Source organism: Lemur catta, chromosome 5, assembly GCF_020740605.2.
Source record: "Lemur catta isolate mLemCat1 chromosome 5, mLemCat1.pri, whole genome shotgun sequence".
NCBI classification, from domain to species: Eukaryota; Metazoa; Chordata; class Mammalia; order Primates; family Lemuridae; genus Lemur; species Lemur catta.
This window is the reverse complement of record NC_059132.1, coordinates 42810569-42830089: the sequence shown is the minus strand read 5'-3', so window position 1 is coordinate 42830089 and position 19521 is coordinate 42810569. Positions and strand designations below refer to the sequence as shown.

The following is a 19521-nucleotide window of genomic DNA, read 5'->3' as shown; positions in this document are numbered from 1 at the left end:
CTTTTCCCTCTTGTCTCTGCTCTGTGGTGCTGGCGTTGTTAATGAATCTGGCACAAGGCACAGGTGTGTTTCTGGGCTCCTTACTGCACGATGGCCCATCCTTGCATCTCTTGTGCATTCTCACAATTACTATAGCTTTTAAAAAGAGTTGACATTAGATTAAGCAAATTCTTCACCTCAGTTATTTGGCTACTCTCGGCCCTCTGCATTTCCATATAAATTTTAGAATCTCCTTATCAAATTTCTTACAAAATTTCTCTCTATTTCTATTTTTTAGCTACTTCGACCATGGAATATACATTTTGAAGCAATCTCATGAATTTTTTTGGACACATACAATGTAGTAATAACATGAGAACGATAAACGTCAAACTGCAGTGAGTGGTGACCTCCGGGGAGAAGAGGAAGAAGAATGTCGTCAGGGAGGCAGAGGCATTCAGACGCATTTACAATGCTTTTACTCTTTAAGAGAATCTGTGGGAAAATCCTCTGACTTGACGGAGATAGTGAGGTGGTAGGCATACAGTTCTACGCTGTGATTAGCAAATCAATTTTAAAAATATATGTTTAGAATACATCATCACTTAAAAAGGAATAAAAACAGATATAAAAATAGCTTTTCAAATAGCAGTTAACCTGCAGTTTGAGCTCTGCCATATGGACTCTTATAAGGGTCCTCCATTTATCATTCACTATCCTTGGTAGCGAATTATAATCCTACTTTATAAATCTCATAGGGAGGTCTTTTAGAAAATAAATTCTTCCCTCACACTGAAAGAAAACATTGAATTCATTATTTAGTCAAGTGATAGAAAGAATAATTAAGCTATCTACTATATAAATTACTGCTTCTTTAACCACATTCTTCAATTTCAAGATCACAAGATTATACACAGAAAATGCCAACATAAATGCACAGAGTTTGAAAAGCCCTGCAATAATGTAAGCACAAAGTGATTCTTATTTCTCTGTCTAAACAGTGGCAGCCCTAAAGTCCTAACATCTCAGATGAACCCACATGCTCCTCTTATCGTTCTAATAAATGAGCAGAATGAGCCTCTGATTGAAACAATGAAGAGATTTGTTCGTTCTTTTGTACAGGATGAGGCAAATCAAAGTCACAGAACAACTATACTTACCTTTCTCAACTAATTATTCTTAGTAAGGTAAATTACTTTGATTTAATTGGTCCCTAGGATATTAATATGAGTGCTGAATTTTCCACTTGAATTAGTTCTGATCGACATTTGTTAGCTCTTTGATAATTCTGAGGATCTCATTTGTGAGTTGCATGACCTTGAAGTTCATATTTCAGACCTTTGTCCTTTTGGCCAAATATAGTTAACTTAGTTGAATGTGCCATGATGACCCTGCTTTCTATACTCAATTTCAAACAGACAAAATTGTTCCACAGCCACATCCTGTCCACTCATCCCATCCAGGTGTCCTGTGAAAAGCAGGCATAGCCAGTTCTAGGCAAAAGGAACATTTTACGTTTGACCTGGGATCAAAGCATTGAACTAAAGGAAGCAAACTCTAAGGGGATATTTCAATCACTAGTCAGCAGAAGGTAAAGATTTTAGGCTGGAACAGTTTTTGCAGTAACCCCTATCATTCCATTTCATAAGTGACTGTCTATTCATAAAGATGGCTGCAGTGATAAGAGATATCATTATTGACAGGGCCTAATTGTACACGTGGTGGTGTTAGTTGTGAAATGATGCAAAAGTGTAGGCCTTATTGACAAGAGCTCTGTACAGATATCAGAAAATAACAGGCTAACCTCACAGAATACTCTACCCTAAAAATGAGGCGGGAGGGAAGTCTGTCTGCTGAGGACGTCTGGAAAACTTCCTCACACTTACAAAAAAGAAACAAGGCTGCTCCATTTTCTACTTCTGGACCTTCTGCATGGTGCTTCTGCCACTATACTTCAATCCTGAGGGCACAAGCCTGAGACCAGAGTGTTCAGGGTTCCAGAGCCCTGGCATCACTGAGGGTTTGCTGCTACTGTTCTAACTGAGGCCAGTTTTAGTTGGGTCTTCTCTTGGCTTAAGCCAAAGGCACACCTGCCTCCTCTGTAACCATTACTCCCCATACCCACACCCAGGGGAAAAAACAAACATTTAATCGCCCACCATCACTCAATTGACATGACCTTTCTTCCTCTGTTACTAATAGTTCCTTCAAACTTGTATTTGTTTCTGGTCCTTATTCTGACGAGTTCTTCCTAAAACTATGACTTTTAACTTTATAACCCATCAACTATTAGTATTCCATTTAATTGATTCTATATGGTATATAAAAATATCTCTCTGACTCCAGAGACAGAAATACCAAAACTTCTTCCAGTCAGATAGAAAATTCCTAAAATATATTACACATAATTTGTCAAATTTTATAGATGTTGGTAAGATTTAAGGTTTAATATGTTATCTATAAATAGAAAGTTCTTATACATTGCCATAAGGTTGATAGCAGAGAAAATGCAAGAAGAATATTGAATATGTATACATATTAAGATCACATAACACACATCCTTCTGATCTACACTACAAGAAAACTATGCCAGATGTTGAGGACCTCATTCTTCTCAAAAGTGCCTTAATAAACATGAAAGAAATTTGTGATTGCAATACTCTAAATACTTAAAACATATCCCAAGAGCTTCTGTTTTCACAAAAATGAAAAGCAGTCATAAATCCACAGGCCTCTGATGACAGAGGCTCCAATACAAACATGGGGCCACAATCTGTAGGACTCAATAGACTATAGGACAATGGAATGTCCTAATGTCAAAGGCTTTGGTTACATAACATCCATGTTAGCAAAGCAAGCTGAAGATGAGAACTGAGGGTACAAAAGACCAAAAATCATGAGGACTGTGGCTTCTGCCCTCAAAACAGTATATGTTTAACAGTAGCTATGGTGGTGGTGGTGACAGTGACAGTAGTAGCAACAGTGGTGAAAATATAAATAACAGTGAACATGGATTAAATACTTATAGTGTGACAGGCTCCACTGTAAGTGCTTCCCGTATAAGCCCTGTAACGATTCCCAGTACAAACGTGTCTATTTTCTGATCACTGCATTTCTCCTTATGTGTAAGTCAACAATGCTTACTGAACACAGATAAAAGGTTCTGTGGTTAGTCATCTCCCCCATTTCTTCCTCTATCCCTTTCTATTAGTTTCTTCTGGGATAATAACCTCTTTTCCAGCAAAAGAAAATAATTAATGTACTTTTGGGGGAGATGAATGGGGAAAATGCACATGGAAATAGTAAAAAATTTGAGATCCATTAACCTCACTGCAAAACAATGTAGCTGATGGGATTCACAGCTGGTTTTATTTGGGAATAGAATGAGGAAACACTGCAAAATCCTGCATTAAGTTTCTATCAGAACATTTATGATAATGATAGCAAAACCTGCTCTAGGAGCTATTCCAAGCTACGGAGATTAGTTTAAGTAATCACAGGTTCAAGCCCTAATACAATTCTGGAGAGACATGGAAGGACTTAGAGAATTAACTAGCAAAAAAGGATTAAAGAAAGGAAGAAGAAAATTTGACCTCCACATTCACTGGTCAGTATCCATGAAATTCTACATTCACTTATATATAGTTCCATCACTGTTCCATATTATTTTGTAAGTGTCCCTTGAGAACTCTGTCTCATCCTCTAGATTGGAAACAACTTGAAGCCAAGAACTGTCAATCTCACCTTACCAACTCCAGTATCTAACACAGCATCTTGGCATAGGCAACAATAAGAGCTTACTAGTTCAAAACTAGGAGGTTTCTGGAGTCAGCTTGGGTTAAAACCCTGGCTCTGTCACTTACTAGTAGAGTTAGTATGGTCAAGTTACTTGGTGGTGCCAAGCCTCAGTTTCATAATCTATAAAGTGGATTTGTAGTACCCACCCCATCCATTGTGGTACATAAAAACTTTAACATAAGCAAAGTATTTAGCCAATGAATTGCACATAGCATTCAACAAATGGCAGGTATTATAAGGTATGCAACAAATTAATATACAGACGAGTGGTGTATTGAATTGTGATTGCTGGAAGGCATACATAAATAAGGAAAAAGAGCCAATCCTGGCTATAAGAAACTCCCAGGCCTCACAGAATGCAGCCCTCACCACTGATGCTTGCTGCCACACAAAGGGAAACATAAATTCTGGCCCAGAGTCTCCTCCAGGAGCCCAGGCATGACTGACCTCACAGATGACTGAGTTGATACAAGACCTTTCACAGCCACTGTCCTGCCGATGCTTCCAAATTCTTTGCCCTTTCTGTTTTTTTCTTTCATCATCTCTAGTTCTATTTCTTTTCTGATTTAAATACTAACACTTTCCCTTGACAAATTACTTCAAGTGTACCAGCAAATCCTGACTTAAGTATAATTTTTTTAAAAGTGCATTTAAACTGTATGAGTTTATTCACATAGTCCCTGCACCTTGACAAATACACACAAGGAAGGAAGGAAGAAAAGCTTCAGCAGTTCATCAAAAAAAAAGTTTAACAGTATTGCAGCTCTGTTTGAAATTCATGGTGACAAAATTTAGGGCAAGAAGAAAGAAGAGAGTTTCAAAATTAAGTGCAAAAGCTATCAAATTATAGACCTGCTTATTGTAATAGTTATACTCAACTTAAAATGAGAGTCCAATGGAGGAGGAAGTGAGTTTAACCTCCTGGTCAGACCATCTCATTTTACAGATGATGGAGCTGAGGCCCTGAAACGCTGAATAATTCTGTCCGTCATTACTATGATTCAAGGTGTGGTCCCTGGGCCAGCAGCAGTGGCATCACCCGGGAGTTTGCTAGAAATGCAGATCTCAGGCCTCACCTCAGATACACCAGATGAGAATCTGTATTTTTTTTTATAATTTGATACTTATTGAATATGACAAGAGGCTCAAGGAGATTCACTGATACTATTTTTTCTACTTCTGTATATGTTTGAATTAGAAAATAATTACATGTGCCCCCATAATATCCTGAAATTAAGGAAAAACAAAAAAAATGAGAGAAAGAAATAGTTGACCCTTTAAGCAAAATGTTAATTTTTACTCAAAAGAAGAAGAAAAATGGAAGCAGTTAAAAATAACTTTATAAAGCACCAAAGTTTACCTAAATACACACTAGTCATAGGAATATTTAAGACTTAAACTAGCCAAACCTGTTTTTGTTTCATTTATGTCATCAATTATATATATAATTAATATGTGTAATTATGAGATACACACATGTATCATAATGAACAAATAACACAAAATAAGAAGTGATACTGAGAAAATAACCAAGTATACAAAATAAATTTCAAAAGCAAAAAAGACTATTTTACTCATCTTTATGCAAGTAATTTGAGAATCTGGTGAAATTACTTATTGGTTAATAAAAGTCACAAACCCTACTCCCAGAAGTGACAGAAAAATAGAACTTTATAAAATAACTCAAGAAAGTGGTTAAAGAGCTACTACCTCTGACAAAATCAAGAGGACCAATAGAATCTGCATTTTAACAAGATCCACAGGTGATTTGCACATTGAAATATGAGAAGTATTAACATTCATAGCTTGTTACCAGTAAGTTCATAAATTAGATCATTTAAACTCCATGCTTTATTTTCTGTAAACTGTATTCCGATTGTTGGATTTATTTTAAAAAAATTAAATCCTCTGGCTCTAATAATCCACCTATGAATTTTATACTCAGGTTAAACTTTAGGAATTGCCTCCCTGAAGCCCTGAATAAACAACACACTGTGCTAATGCTGCTACTGAGATGACCACTCAGCTACAGTTTCTTCACGTGTGAAATGTGGAGAATAACAGCACCAAACTCAGAGGGCTACTGAGAAAATTAAGTTGGGGTGTGTAAAGGCCTTGGGATGGTGCTTGACAAAGAGCGAGGCCAAACGGAAAGTTAACTACTCACTATGATTACTATGACTAGCTTGAATAGAGTGAGGTATGGTAGGGCTGTAGCCACTACCCACCTGTTCCCATCTATTCCTGTTGCAATGACAAGTATCTGAGATAGCATCCAGGATTAGGAATATTTTAGTCTGTGGCCACAGAAAAGGGCCAGCAAAACCCCTCAACTGGGAGAGAAGATAACTACCAACATTGCCGAAATCATTTCACCAAATGAGGACTGACTTTGTGAAACAGTATGGACATGAAAAAAAATAACTTTTTTTATTAAAGATGGGGTTTCACTCTATTGCCCAGGCTACAGTGCAGTGGTGCAATCATAGCTCACTGCAGCCGTGAACTCCTGGGCTCAAGGGACCCTCCTGCCTCTGTCTCCCAAGTAGCTGGGACTACAGGCACATGCCACCATCCCTGGCTAATTTTTTTTCATTGTATTTTAGAGATAGGGTCTTGCTATGTTGCCCTGGCTGGTCTCAAACTCCGCGGCTCAGGGGATCCTTCCGCTTTAGCCTCCCAAGTTACAGTAACTTTTAAATAAAATATGTACCTAAAAATGTGCAATGTTGAGTTATTTTCAATAACAAGTATTATTCTGTGTAGGACTAAGCATTGAATACATAATTTTGGACTATTTAGAAACATTTAAAGAATGAATAAAAGTTAGATCACTAAATATCATTCAATGTACTGAAACAGCAAATTTTACTTTAGGGATGTTGGCAGGAGTATACACACGAAGGCCCAAACACCCAGAATGAACACAGCACGGGAAGCTGCCGTGGTGAATGAAGGTCTCTTGTACAGAACAAGATGACATTTGCATGACAAAACTCCGTACTGTTCAAACGTGTATCTCAAGCACTGATCCAGGCTGGTTAAAGAGAGTGATAGTAGGCAAAGCACTTAACTCAAAATACGCTGAAATGAAAACCAAAAATTAAAATCACATTATAACTTGAATTTCCTTCTGACTAGATTTAAACAATGGGTTTCAAGGTATTCGGGGACAGAGTTGCGCAGATGAGGGCTAGGGATGCTCTCGATCAGAGACTTGCTAGCACCCAGGACAGCATTCTTGACAATGAGACACAAGGATTTACAAAACCCAAATCATGGAGACTATGCCGAGGAAGCTCCCACAGAAGCCAAGAGATCCTAATATAACTCAGGAGGGCCTGAAGGGAGACCAAGGAAGAGACATTTCTGCCTGCTATATGGTAGATCCCAAAGGGCTCTCGGAATTTTCCTGGCCAGAGAAGCTGCAAGCTTCCTGCTGCCGCAGGCCTTTCCCCCAGGTTGCCCCTCCCCATGGCGTGGAAAGAGCTTGCATGGGATTATGATCACTTCAAATATTCTTCTTAAGACAGGTCAACAATATTAAGTGACAAAAGGGGTCTCTTAGTTCCCTCTTATATTTAAATATGAACACTCTACATAGTTAAAAATGGCTAACACTTTAATACTATCTGTGTTACTTATCTCTAACAACAAATTACAGATGAAGGCAAGCAATTTGCCATGAAGAAATAGAATATGAAAAGGTATAAGTGATAGGCTAAATAAAGTCCTCCACCAAAAGATGTCCATATCCTAACCCACGGATCTTGTGCAATATTACCCTTACATTCAAAAAGATCTTTATAGATATAATTAAGAAAGGCTCTTAAGATGGGCAGATTATCCTGAATTATCCTGGTCGGCTCCAGGTAATCACAAGAGTCCTTGTAAGAGGGCAGTGAAAATTCAGAGAGAAGGTGATGTGTTCACGGAGGGAAGTGGTGGGGAAAGGCAATGGTGGAGAGTCAGGAGCCCAGGGCTGAGCACAGCCGCCAGAAGCTGGCAGAGGCAAGCAAACAGATTCTCCCCGACAGCCTTCCAAAGGAACCAGCCCTGCTGACACCTTCACTGTAGGCCAGTCAGACTGGTACTGGATTTCTGCCCTCCAGAACTATAAGGTAATAAGTCTACATTGTTTTAAGCCAGTGAAGTTTGTGGTAATTGGTTACAGCAGTGCCAAGAAACTAATACATACTTTGGTATCTGGAACTGAGGTGCTGCTTGTAACAAATACATAACAATGTACAAGTGGCCTTGGAGCTGGTTAACGGGTAGAGAATTTTGAGCACCATGATACAAAAGGCTAGTTTGCCTTAAATGGACTGTTGCAGAAATATGGATGTTACAGACTGATGAGCAAGGAAGAGTGAGGAGCATGGTAGAGAAAACCTATACCGTCTGCAGATACCCAAATCATCATTAACATACAGATGGTAGAAACATGGGTGTCACAAGCCCTGCTGGTGAGGGCTTGCAAGGAAACAAGGAACATGTTAATGGAAACTGAAGGGAAGGGGATCCTTATTACGTAGTGCCAGAAAGCCTAGCTGAATTAGCTATGAAAAGCAGAGCTTGTAAGCAATGAACTTGGATATTTACCTGAGGAGTTTTCTAAGCAAAGAATTGAAAATGCAGTCTGGTTTATTCTTGCTGTTCATTGTAAAATACAAAAGAGCACAAACAGATTGAGAGAAGAACTGTTAAGAAAAAAGGAAACAGGATTAAAATTTTGAAAATTCTTAGCCCATCCAGATTGCAAAAGAGACAAAAATTAGGAGATTCACTGTGAATAAAGTGTGTTCTGGAAAGAAAGCCAAGAGTGCGGCTGTACCACCCTTTGTTAGTACCTTGGAAGAATCAAAAGATCAGTGTATTTAGTGACACAGAGAGCTATTTGAAGAAATCAAGCATGTGATTCATGGATCCTCTCATGCATCTCAACAGAAGCCCAAAATAACTATGAATTACTCAAGAAAGATCTGCAGAGGAGCCTCCTCGTGACATACATGGGAGACCTATGAGGTTCTTGAGAATGGTGTATCATCAGAAACACCACCAGTTTGGGTTGAAAGGGATGAAGGAAGGAGGGAAGGAAGGAAGGGAAGGAGGGAGGAAGGAAAGAAAACAAAGGAAAGGAAAGGAAAGGAAAGGAAAGGAAAGGAAAGGAAAGGAAAGGAAAGGAAAGGAAAGGAAAGGAAAGAAGGAAGGAAGGAAGGAAGGAAGGAAGGAAGGAAGGAAGGAAGGAAGGAAGGAAGGAAGGAAGGAAGGAAGAAAGAAAGAAAGAAAGAAAGAAAGAAAGAAAGAAAGAAAGAAAGAAAGAAAGAAAGAAAGAAAGAAAGAAAGAAAGAAAATAAATGAAAGAAGGCTATCTGCCTCCCAAAATTCTACAGTCAAAACCCAGGCTGATATAGCAACTTAGATGCAAATACAAGGACCCTTAATGAAAAAGGAAAAATATCCCAGACAGCAGAATGACAGGTCTGGGGGGGTGAAGCTGAAAGCCACAGAGGATTATTCCCAGGCCTTGAAACCTAATGGTTGGATTCTGAAATTTCCTGGGACCACTGATTCCTTTTTTCCCTTTCATCTTCTTCCTTTTCGAATGGGAATGTCTGACTACTCTCCAACACCTATTCTACTCGTTGTATTTTGAGAGCAGATAACTTGTTTCAGGTGCATAGATGATAAGGAATTTTGCCCCAGGATGAATTATACCTACAGTCTCCCCATACCAGATTTAGATAACTAAATGATGAGATTGACACTTTGGGGCTGATGATATTTAGATGACAATTTAGACTTTGAGTTGATCTTGTAATGGGTTGAGACTTTTGGGGACCTTGGCATAGGCTGAACATATTTTACACATGGGACAGAAGTGAATCTTTGCAGTTAGAAGGCAGACTGTGATAGGCTGAGAATTGCCCCTCAGTTCTAACCCAAGATTCCTCCCGTGTCCTAATCCCTGTAACCTGTAAATATGTTACCTTTTACATTTCCTTTTGTATAAGAATACTAAATTTTACACCTACAGGCACAGGGCAAGGACCAGAGCCCAGATTGCTTGATTCTTAAATGTGTTTCCAACTGCTCCCAGGTCTCGATGCTTACCAGGGAAACCCAGACCAAATGATAAGGAAACAAAAATAGGCCAGGTAGGTTCATTACTATTGCTCCTTAAATTTTCCTCACTCTTTCACCCACCCAGAGAGGGAACATGGACTCAGCCATAGGACTTCTAAACGTGGGGCATGCACCTCTGCCTTCGCACGCAGTCTGCAGTGCCCCCCTGTATAAAAGTATTAAAGGAACGCTTTTTAAAAACTATTTTAAGATGAAGAAATTATCCTGGATTATCCAGGTAGGCCTGATACAATCATACAAGTCCTTGTAAGAGGGGGCAAAAGGCCAGACAGAAGGCAAGCAAAAAGTCAAAGAGAAAGCAACGTGACAAAAGAAAAGAGGAGAGCGAGCGAGAAGGTGATACGATGCCAGGCTATGAGGCAAGGCCGGAGGGCAGCCCCCAGAAGCTGGTGAAGGCAAGAAAACGATTCTCCCCCAGATCTTCAGAAGGACCAGCCTTGCTGATATTTGACTTTAGCCCAGTCAGACTGATTTTGGATTTCTGACCTTTAGAACTATAAAATAATAAATAAATGTTGTTTTAAGATCTTAGGTTTGTGGTAATTTGCTACATAAGCAACAGGAAACTAACCCAGATTAGATACCAATTATAAGTGAATAATCAGGTAATAGTTTGCTAAGATTCATAATTTATGAAATATTTTATAAACATATACTAAATATGTATACAAATCCTAACTGTCCCATCAGAAGTTCTTAAGTTTCTTACACAAAGACAATCATATAAATTATATTTTAGTATACATTGCATAAATTGGCTTTCAAACTGGAAGGTAGTAAAGAGGAAGAAAATGGCATTTCACCAAAAATGAATTTTGATCTCCAAAAATCTATTCCTAACTATGTCTGTGTCTCATAAGAAAAGACTGTTGTGAGTACACTTAAAACTGAATTTAAGCCACTTAACTGTGGTAGCAACTGTATTGTTCATCAGAGAAAACTCTGAAAAGGAAGCAAATGTAAATTCTAGAATGGATAAATATGATATCTAGTATGATTAATTCATTAGATAGGCTTAATGGTTAATGAGACACAACAGAAAGAAAAGTTAGTAAATCCAAAGAGAAGACAGTAAAAATTACTGAAAATAAAGCACACAGAAAAAAAAAATCAATCAGTAATAAAAAACAAAACAAAACCTAAGCATCAGAGTTCTATAGCATAGGGCCAAATGGTCTAACATGTATGCAATTGCAGTCTGAAAAATGAATGGAGTAGAATTGTTGGAAGAGATATTATATGAGAATTTTCCAAAATGCCTGAAAGACATTAACCCAACAGAAAATCAGCAGGAGAAGACAGAAAATCATATATAGGTCAAATTGCTGAAAACCAGGGAAAAAACGATAAAAGCAATGAAATGACATGTTTAAAATGCTGAAAGAAAAAAGCAAAAAAAAGACCTGGCAACCTAGACACCTATACACATGGAAATATTTGTAAGAAAAATAAAGGTGAAACAAAGGCATTCAGACAAACAAAAGCTAAGAAAATTCATCCTGCACTATAACAAAAGAAAGTTCTTCAGACTCAAGAGACATGAGCACAGAGAAAAACCAAGATCTGCAAAAAGAAATGATGGTCAGTGAGGTAAATATCAAAGGAAATATGAAACGATATAGTTTTAATTTCTTTAAAAGACAACTGACTGAAGCAAATATAACAATATACTTTGGGATTATAATATATGGAAAATAAAATATGACAATAATACAAAAAAACAAGAGGAATAATAGAATTACACTATTATAAGGTTGCTAAATATTTCACAAAGTTGTATAATATTTATTCATGATATAGTAAAATGAATTATGTACATTTTAATCTAAAGTAACCACTTAAAAATCATACAAAGTGGCAAAACTAAGTAGCAATGGAGGAAATAAAATATAACACAAAACAAAAATAAAAACAACAAATCTCAATTTCCACACAAAGGAATAAAAAAATACAGAATAATTGAGGAAAACGGGAAAAAAATAAAAAGATGACAGAATTACGCCCAAGAATGTAAGTAATTACATTAAACATAAGTATGTTCAATGGTCCAATTAGAAGACAGAGACTTTAAATCTGGGCTAAAATCAGACCCAACTGCATGCGCTTTGTAAGAGATATGCCATTAATGCAAGGACACAGAATGAAAGCAAAATGACACACGTTGCAAAGCCAGTGTCTATATTGGTATCAAAAACAAAACAAAACAAACAAACATTAAGAGACAAGTATCATCAATGACAAAGATAGATATTTCATAATGATATTAGCAAAGCCCAAAGTTGGTTCTCTGTTTAGACTAATAAGAACAACAAATCTCTTTTCTCCTGCAGACAATTTCTGAAGGTTTATGGGCCCCTGTGTGTTCATGGATCTCTATTTAAGAACTTCTTTTCAAATTCACATTATCTTAAAAATTCAACAGTTTTCTTTTCAAGGACAGGATTCTCTCAATCCTTGATAACCACTTTTATTATTATTTACTGAAATCTTGCAAGTCATTTTACCTGAAATTTCACCTTCTGGTTAACATCGGCCACGCGGAACTGCTTCAGGAAGCGCTCGTCCTCGCTCCAGAAGAGGCGGATGTCAGGAATGTCGTAGAGGATCATGGCCAGCCTTTCTAATCCTAAACCGAAAGCCCAACCAATTCGGTCCTGAGCACCAGCTACAATTAGGAGACAAAACAAAACAAAACAAAACAATTGTGTAAAAAAGTATAAAGATGAGACAGGCACATACCAGGCCCTGACAGTTACCAGTAACGTTGAGTAGATGCCCACCAGGGGCCAAGCACTGGGGAGCTGCTACAAAGACGCGCAAGAGGGTGCCCTGGCTTACATGTTCCTTCCTCCCCACACGCCTGACTTCCCTCATGGAAGCTCTCTGAAGTCATATGTCTGTCTTTCATTTCTGATTAAATTCCAGGCTTTCTTAAGCCCTCATTCCCATCTCCGAGTTATGATTTTTCTGTCATCTTTGCTTGCCCTGATTCAGACATTTAGCCTACTATGTGCAGATTACAGAGGGGAGAGAAAAGACAGTTTCTGTCCCTAACTGGCTGACTAGATAAGGAGATATGTTCAAAACAAGCCATAGTGGACTGTTAACATTCTGGAAGTGTGTGGCAGGCCTTTAAGAACCTCAGCTTTCTTAAAACACCATGATGTTGCTTCTTAGTAAGAGCTACCTCAGCAATGTGTGGAGAGCACGCAAACCAAGGTGAGGTGCATACTGTGCACCTCTTACTCCAAAGGTATGGTGTCCTGTTCAGATTATGTCAACACCATGAATTCTAAGGGTTCATTTTATATACGTTAGGTGTTAAGCGAGAAGATACAAACTTCAGAACGGAGAAAGGCAAGGGAGAAATTCATACTGCTGGAAAGCTTATGAAATGAGCTCGTGAAAGAAACATAATTACAACTGGACACTAAAGGATGAGCAGGATACCGTGGCAGGCTGGGTTGGCCCCAAGATGCCTTCCCCCCAGCACATGTACTGTGTAAACCCCTCCCGTTAAGCGTGGGTGGGACCTGTGAGTAGGATGAGACTTCATGGCTGTGATGGGTTTACTTTATATACGACTCCACCCAGGCAGACTGGAGAGAGGTTCCCTCGCTGGCTGTGAGGAGTGGGCCGCCATGTTGGAAGGGCCCCGTGGCTCGGCCCTCAGGAAGGCACAAAGGAGCTGAGAGAGGCCCCAGCAGCCAGCAAGAAAACGGGAACCTCACTCCTACAACCAGAGGAGTGCTTCCAACAGCCTAAATAAGCTGAGAAGCAGACCCGGCTCCAGTGAAAAGGTAGCCCTGCCGACACCTTGATGTCACCCTGGTAAGATCCTGAGCAGAGGACCCTGTCAATCCCTTCCCGGACTCCTGATGCAAGGACATAATTGTGATATAAAAGGTTTGTGTTGTTTTAGGGCACTGAGTATGAGATAACTTATTACCTAGGGCAGGAGAAGTAGGTAAGGACACTAATCCAAATCCAAAATGTGGAGAAAGGTGATAGGAAATTCCAGAATTAGGGAATCTCTTCAATAGCAAAGGGACGGGGTATAGCACAGGCATCTGGAGACACAGATGGGGTTCCTCTCAAGCCATGTTTAACTTCTTGTCCTTGTTTTTATTTTGCATGTAATGTCTTTCTAAAATGTAAAGAACTTATAATTGTTTCACAGATCCCATTCATTCTGGCTGAACACTCATGGAGCCACAAGATTAGATGCTCAGAATTCAGGAGGAAAAAGACTTCATTATAAGTTAAATACTAGCACCTTCAGTCTTCACCTGGCATCAAAACAATCATAAAGCTGACTGGAAACACAGGCATCGGGCTATACTCTACAGAAAGATCGAGAGGCACTGGTCTTTGATGAAGAACTTTTTAAAAATTTCCACTACATCATAGGCTGACAATTTGTCACATATAAGATTATGCAGATGACAATCTGCTCAATAACAGAATGCATATTCCTTTCAAGTGTACATGGGTCATTCATCACCATATTCTGGAATACAAAACAAATTTCAAATATTTAAAATGATGGAAAATATACGAACAATATTCTATGCTCAAAATGCAAATAAATCAGAATTCAACAGTAGAAAAATCTCTCAAATATTGGGAAGTTCAGCAACATACTTCTGAATAATCCATTAGTCAAAGAAGTGATCACAAGGGAAATTAGAAAATACATGGAAATGAATAAAAATTAAGATATGACACATGAGAACTCATAAATTACTGAGTAGGAATACAAAATGATCAAGCCACTTTGGAAGACAGTTTGGTAGTTTCTTACAATAAACCAATGGTTCTCAACTAGGGGAAATTTTAGTCACCAAGGTAGATACTTACCAAGGCCTGGAGACATTTTTGGTTGTCAAAACAGGGGCCAAGAATATCCTGACATTTAGTGGGTAGAAGCCAAGGATGTTGCTAAACATCCCATAATGGACAGGACAGTCCCCCACAACAAAGAATTATCTAAACCAAAACATCAACAGAGAAACCCTGAGTTAAACATACATTTAGCATATGACACAGCAATTCATTCCCAGGTATTCACCTAAGATATGGAAACATATGTACACTGAAAGTCCAATGCACAAATGTTCATAACAGCTTTATTCAACATAGCCCCAGCCCAGAAACAACCCAAATGTCCATCAACTGGTTAATGGAAAAATTGTGGTACATCCATACAGTGGAATATTACCCAGCAATAAAAATAAATAAATTATATATACAGCAAAACAAATGAATCTCAAAAGCATTAGGCTTAGCAAAAGGAAATAGTCACCAAAGGCTATCTACAACCAAATTCTACTTATATGACATTCTAGAAAAAGTGGAACTATAGACAGATAACAGTTCAGTGGCTGGCTAGGGTAGGATATGAGGGAACTTTCTGGGTCAATGGAAAGTTTCTATATTTGGATTATGGGGTGGTTATATGACTTTAAAACTCTTCTAACTATGTTTTAAAAGTATGAATTTCATTGTGTGTAAATACTACCTCAATAAGCTGACTTAAAAAAAATCCTACCCTTGGATGCGATGGGAAAATCAAGTCAAACTGTGGTACGTTTCTAAATGCTTACTCCCAAGCATCCACGGTTATCCCACTATGAACTGGAAACAAACAGTTTGTGGACCAGCACCACTCCGAGGTAGCAATGATTTGAACGATGTAGAATATGCTTATAATTTTTTTAAGCCCACAAAATTAAGAAGCTCCATAGCAAACTCATATGCACTATAAGAATTCATCTGTAGAACCCTAGGAATCTGCAGACTACAGCCTGAGCATCATCAGGCTGGGGAACAAAACATAAACCCCGACCGACAGTACCCAGCGCCTGGCCTACCACCCCAAATTACTGACAGGCCTCTAAACATGAAATGTCCTTGTCATGACACAGCATGTTTTTCTTAAACTTGTCCATCTTCCTAACATGAACACCCACCATCCTCTAAAGACTGGCTGAAATACTCTGACTGTGGGATTCTCCCTGACTCTCAAGGATGACTTCAGTTTGCCACCTTCTCTCCTCTCACCAACACGCTTTCATCAGCAACTACCACATTTATGAGTCTCTCTCTCCACATCTAAACCTGAGAGTTCTGAGACAACAATCTCAACACAATGTTATATATGTCACTAATTACTAATAAATGGTTTTTAGACATACACTGGTACTAATGAGACAAACGAGCACTTCCCATGTGGTAGATTCTTTGAGTCACTGTCACAGTACAAAGCTGAGGATCACAACAAGGAGAACGAGTGAAGTCTCTGAGGAAAAACGAAAAAAGAGCCGGAGTTCTGAAACACAAAATTTGCACAATGTTTACAATTGGGGGTTGGGAAGATAAAGGAGTAGGGAAGGAGAGAAAAAATGAGATAGATAAATGCTTAATTCATTGCTTTCTGGACATCTAATAACAATTTCACAGACAGGAAATATAAACAATCACAAAATGCTTAGAAGTAACAAAATTAAAAGAAATAAATACCATTTAAAAAGCGAATCTATACACTATGACATTTGTCAGAATAGAAATATCAAAAACAGTAAGAAATAAAGGTATAAGTCCAAAGTCAAATCATCACAAAGTTACGGCAAAATAGTGAAGTTCCCCTTTTACTGCCTTCTTCCGAGCTGAGCCAGGGAGCTACAGAGCACAGCAGGCCTCCAGGAGCCAGACCCAACACGGTCATGGGGCATGGTCCAGAAACGTGACTCAGGAAAGGGAGCCACCAGTTGCCACGGTGATGGCAGTCTGGACTCAGCTGTGATATGTCCCCAAGTCAAGGAAGACCTGCCTATCAACCTGACGTGGCCCGACTTCCGAATGGAACAGACTAAGAGCAAGCAGGAGGAGCATTGCCAGCCGGAAACCACCTTGGCAAGCGACAGCAAGGGGAGCCTGGCCACCCGTGCGAGGAGATGGGGTACACACTGGGAGTAATGCTGAGGACAGGCGTTCAGTTTCTTGCATTGGAAATGGCCACAATAGATAGTTGGTTCTGCCATTCAATCATTGCCACAAAGGTTAACATCAGTCTAAAATTAAAGTCATTATTCAGATTGGCTAATATCCAATGATTCCATTCATAAGATCAAAACAGTCAGTTACCTTCACATACAATTTCCAGGTACTTTTCTCAGAAGCCTCACTAGAAAGCTACACTGCTCAAAGTCTAGAGCTGTTGTATTGGAAATGTGCACTGGCCTAAGTGGATGACTGGCAGGACTATGCTGAGATGTTTCTCGTTGTGCTAGGGTTATGCACGACTCAGGAGCCTTGGTCCCATGAGGCTGTCAGTGGACACAGGCAGACCCCTTTCTGAAGACAGGAGACTGGCTCTACCTGAGAGGATCCAGTGTTATGGTGAACGGTGGGTCATTCCATCAGGCACCTAAAATCCCAACCACCTTGTGTGTCAAAGCTTCTGGACCAGAACTTCACCAGGAACAGAGAACAACTGGACTCCAGCTTTCTGCCACTGCCTACAACCTTTGACTTTCACAATCATTCTGACCAAAAAGTTTGCAATCAATTTTATGGAGGGTTGCAAGAAAGGATGTGGTGTCTATTTGCTGAGCTGTATCAAATTTTACCTTTAAAACACTTCATTTTGGTCCCATCGAGATTTGCTTCATCTGAATTGCACCCCTGCATTGTATCATTGGCCCATTGCATTGTTAAGACAACACCAGGAATTCCTGTTAAGGATGTTGGTCACTCTGTCATGTGGCCTTCCATAGCAGGCTTCAGGAAATAAGTTGATCTCAGATTTAAGAAAATGCCTCTGGGTCTTAAGAACAGAAAAGACTTCCTTTTCCTGAACAACTGGATTGTTTTTAATTTTAAGGATATGTTACATAATTGATCATAATTCACGTTTTACTTTGGCCCATGAAAGCTTAGAGGCAAGTTTGCAGGTCACCTCTACAACTACACAAGTGTTTGGGGTACATTTCTTGGTGTGACTCTTACCCCAATTTTATTTTCTTATCCGTATTTCCTCTTTGCCCTGATTATCTCAACTATTTATTTTATTCTCTTGTATGCACTTTTATAAGGCACTTCAAGTTCTTTATGGAAGAAAGTGAGCCATAAATAAATAGACACTTAGATATTGCTAGCCAAGGTAGGTATAATTTCCAGGTCTTTGGCACTCCTCAGCTGCAATTTGTTGCCTGGTGCTCAAGGGCTGACAAGGCTTTAAGGCAGTATTTTTTCCCCTCATTCCAAAACTAGAGGGTTCCAGTAAACTAGAGCCACCAAAGCAGAAAACTGACTGCAGAGGAACATCCTCACTTAAACAGGGTATTCAGAATGGGAAGCAGTTAGGTATTTTGATTAATGTAATTCTGTACATGATTGAGCATCCCACGCAGGAAAAAAATTTATACTTATTAGTTTTGCTGAAAATGTTTCTAAGAAGGTCAGCTTCCATATAGAAGCAAAAGAATGTAAGAGAAGAGTCCAGAAATGGGCAAGTTTAAAAAAGAGGAGGAGGAATTGGAGGAGGAAGAGGAAGCAAATGTAATAGAAAAGAAGATAGCGAGAAGTCATCAGTGTCAAAGGAGAGATACAGAGCCTAAAAGATTCTGACCCCAGAGGGTAGTCCTTCTAAGCAGCAGCTGGCTCTCTAGGCTCTGCCTCTGCAGCTGCAGAGAGAGAAGCACTTGCGAAGGAGAGCCCCAAGCACAGAGGATCTACACACAGCCTCCTGTCTGTACCGCCAACGTGAAGACTGCAGGCAAGGGACATCTCCAAAGGGATCATGGCGACACGGGGTAAGGTCTGGGGAAGGGTAAGAATGGCCAGGGGTTGAATATGAAACTGGGGTCTATACACAAGCAGCCAAGTACTTGAGTCATCCCAAGGCAAGGGCAGCCTATAGGTCTTTATCTCCAGGTTTGCAATGATCTTCAGTCACAGGAAAAAAGGGTACATTATACTATTAAACTATGTCACTCAATGCTAGAAGGTGAGTAATTTTGGGAAAAAAAATTAAATTTCAAACAGTGTCATGCATTTGAGTAATTATCCTTCAACTTCCAAGAAAATTAGCTTTTTAGACTAACACTTTCTGAAGGTTTAGATAACTTGGAAAGCAAGTGGTGCTTACAATGAAGTCAGACCTAACTGTCTATTCAAAGACGTTCCTGCAGTGAGAAGATTACTCCCATTCTCTCCCGAGAAACTTGGAAGGACATTTACTCTTTTATCTGCAATTCTCGATCAACGACCTATTTAACCTTTTGGAGACTGAGTAAAATCCTTGCTTCAGAACACATTTTATACCAGGCTACAAGTAGAAGCCCAAACACAACAGTTTTTCAGACATGAAATATAATATTTAATTTTATTTTTGCTGTGCTTGGTGCTATGAATGAGGAGGTAAAGGTGTCAGAGTATCAACATACTCATGTTCTGTTTTCTTGGCCTCCTTATATAGTTCTGCCTTCTTAACCCTCACCGCGCTAATAAATGGCAGAGTGTACTCTTGGCTCACTTATTTAAAAAAAGAAAAGAAATTCCCAGCAAACACTCATATTTTTTCAGAAATTATAA

The 19521-nt window shown here is 39.1% G+C and overlaps 1 protein-coding gene across 1 annotated transcript in view; it reads right to left on the bottom strand.

Moving 5' to 3' along the window:
* FARS2 (phenylalanyl-tRNA synthetase 2, mitochondrial) overlaps nt 1–19521 on the bottom strand; it is a 381318-nt gene that overhangs the window by 191588 nt on the left and 170209 nt on the right. The window contains exon 4 of the mRNA XM_045551632.1: nt 12429–12589. Within this exon, the coding sequence (XP_045407588.1) occupies nt 12429–12589 (161 nt within the window). The remainder of the gene's footprint in view (nt 1–12428; nt 12590–19521) is intronic.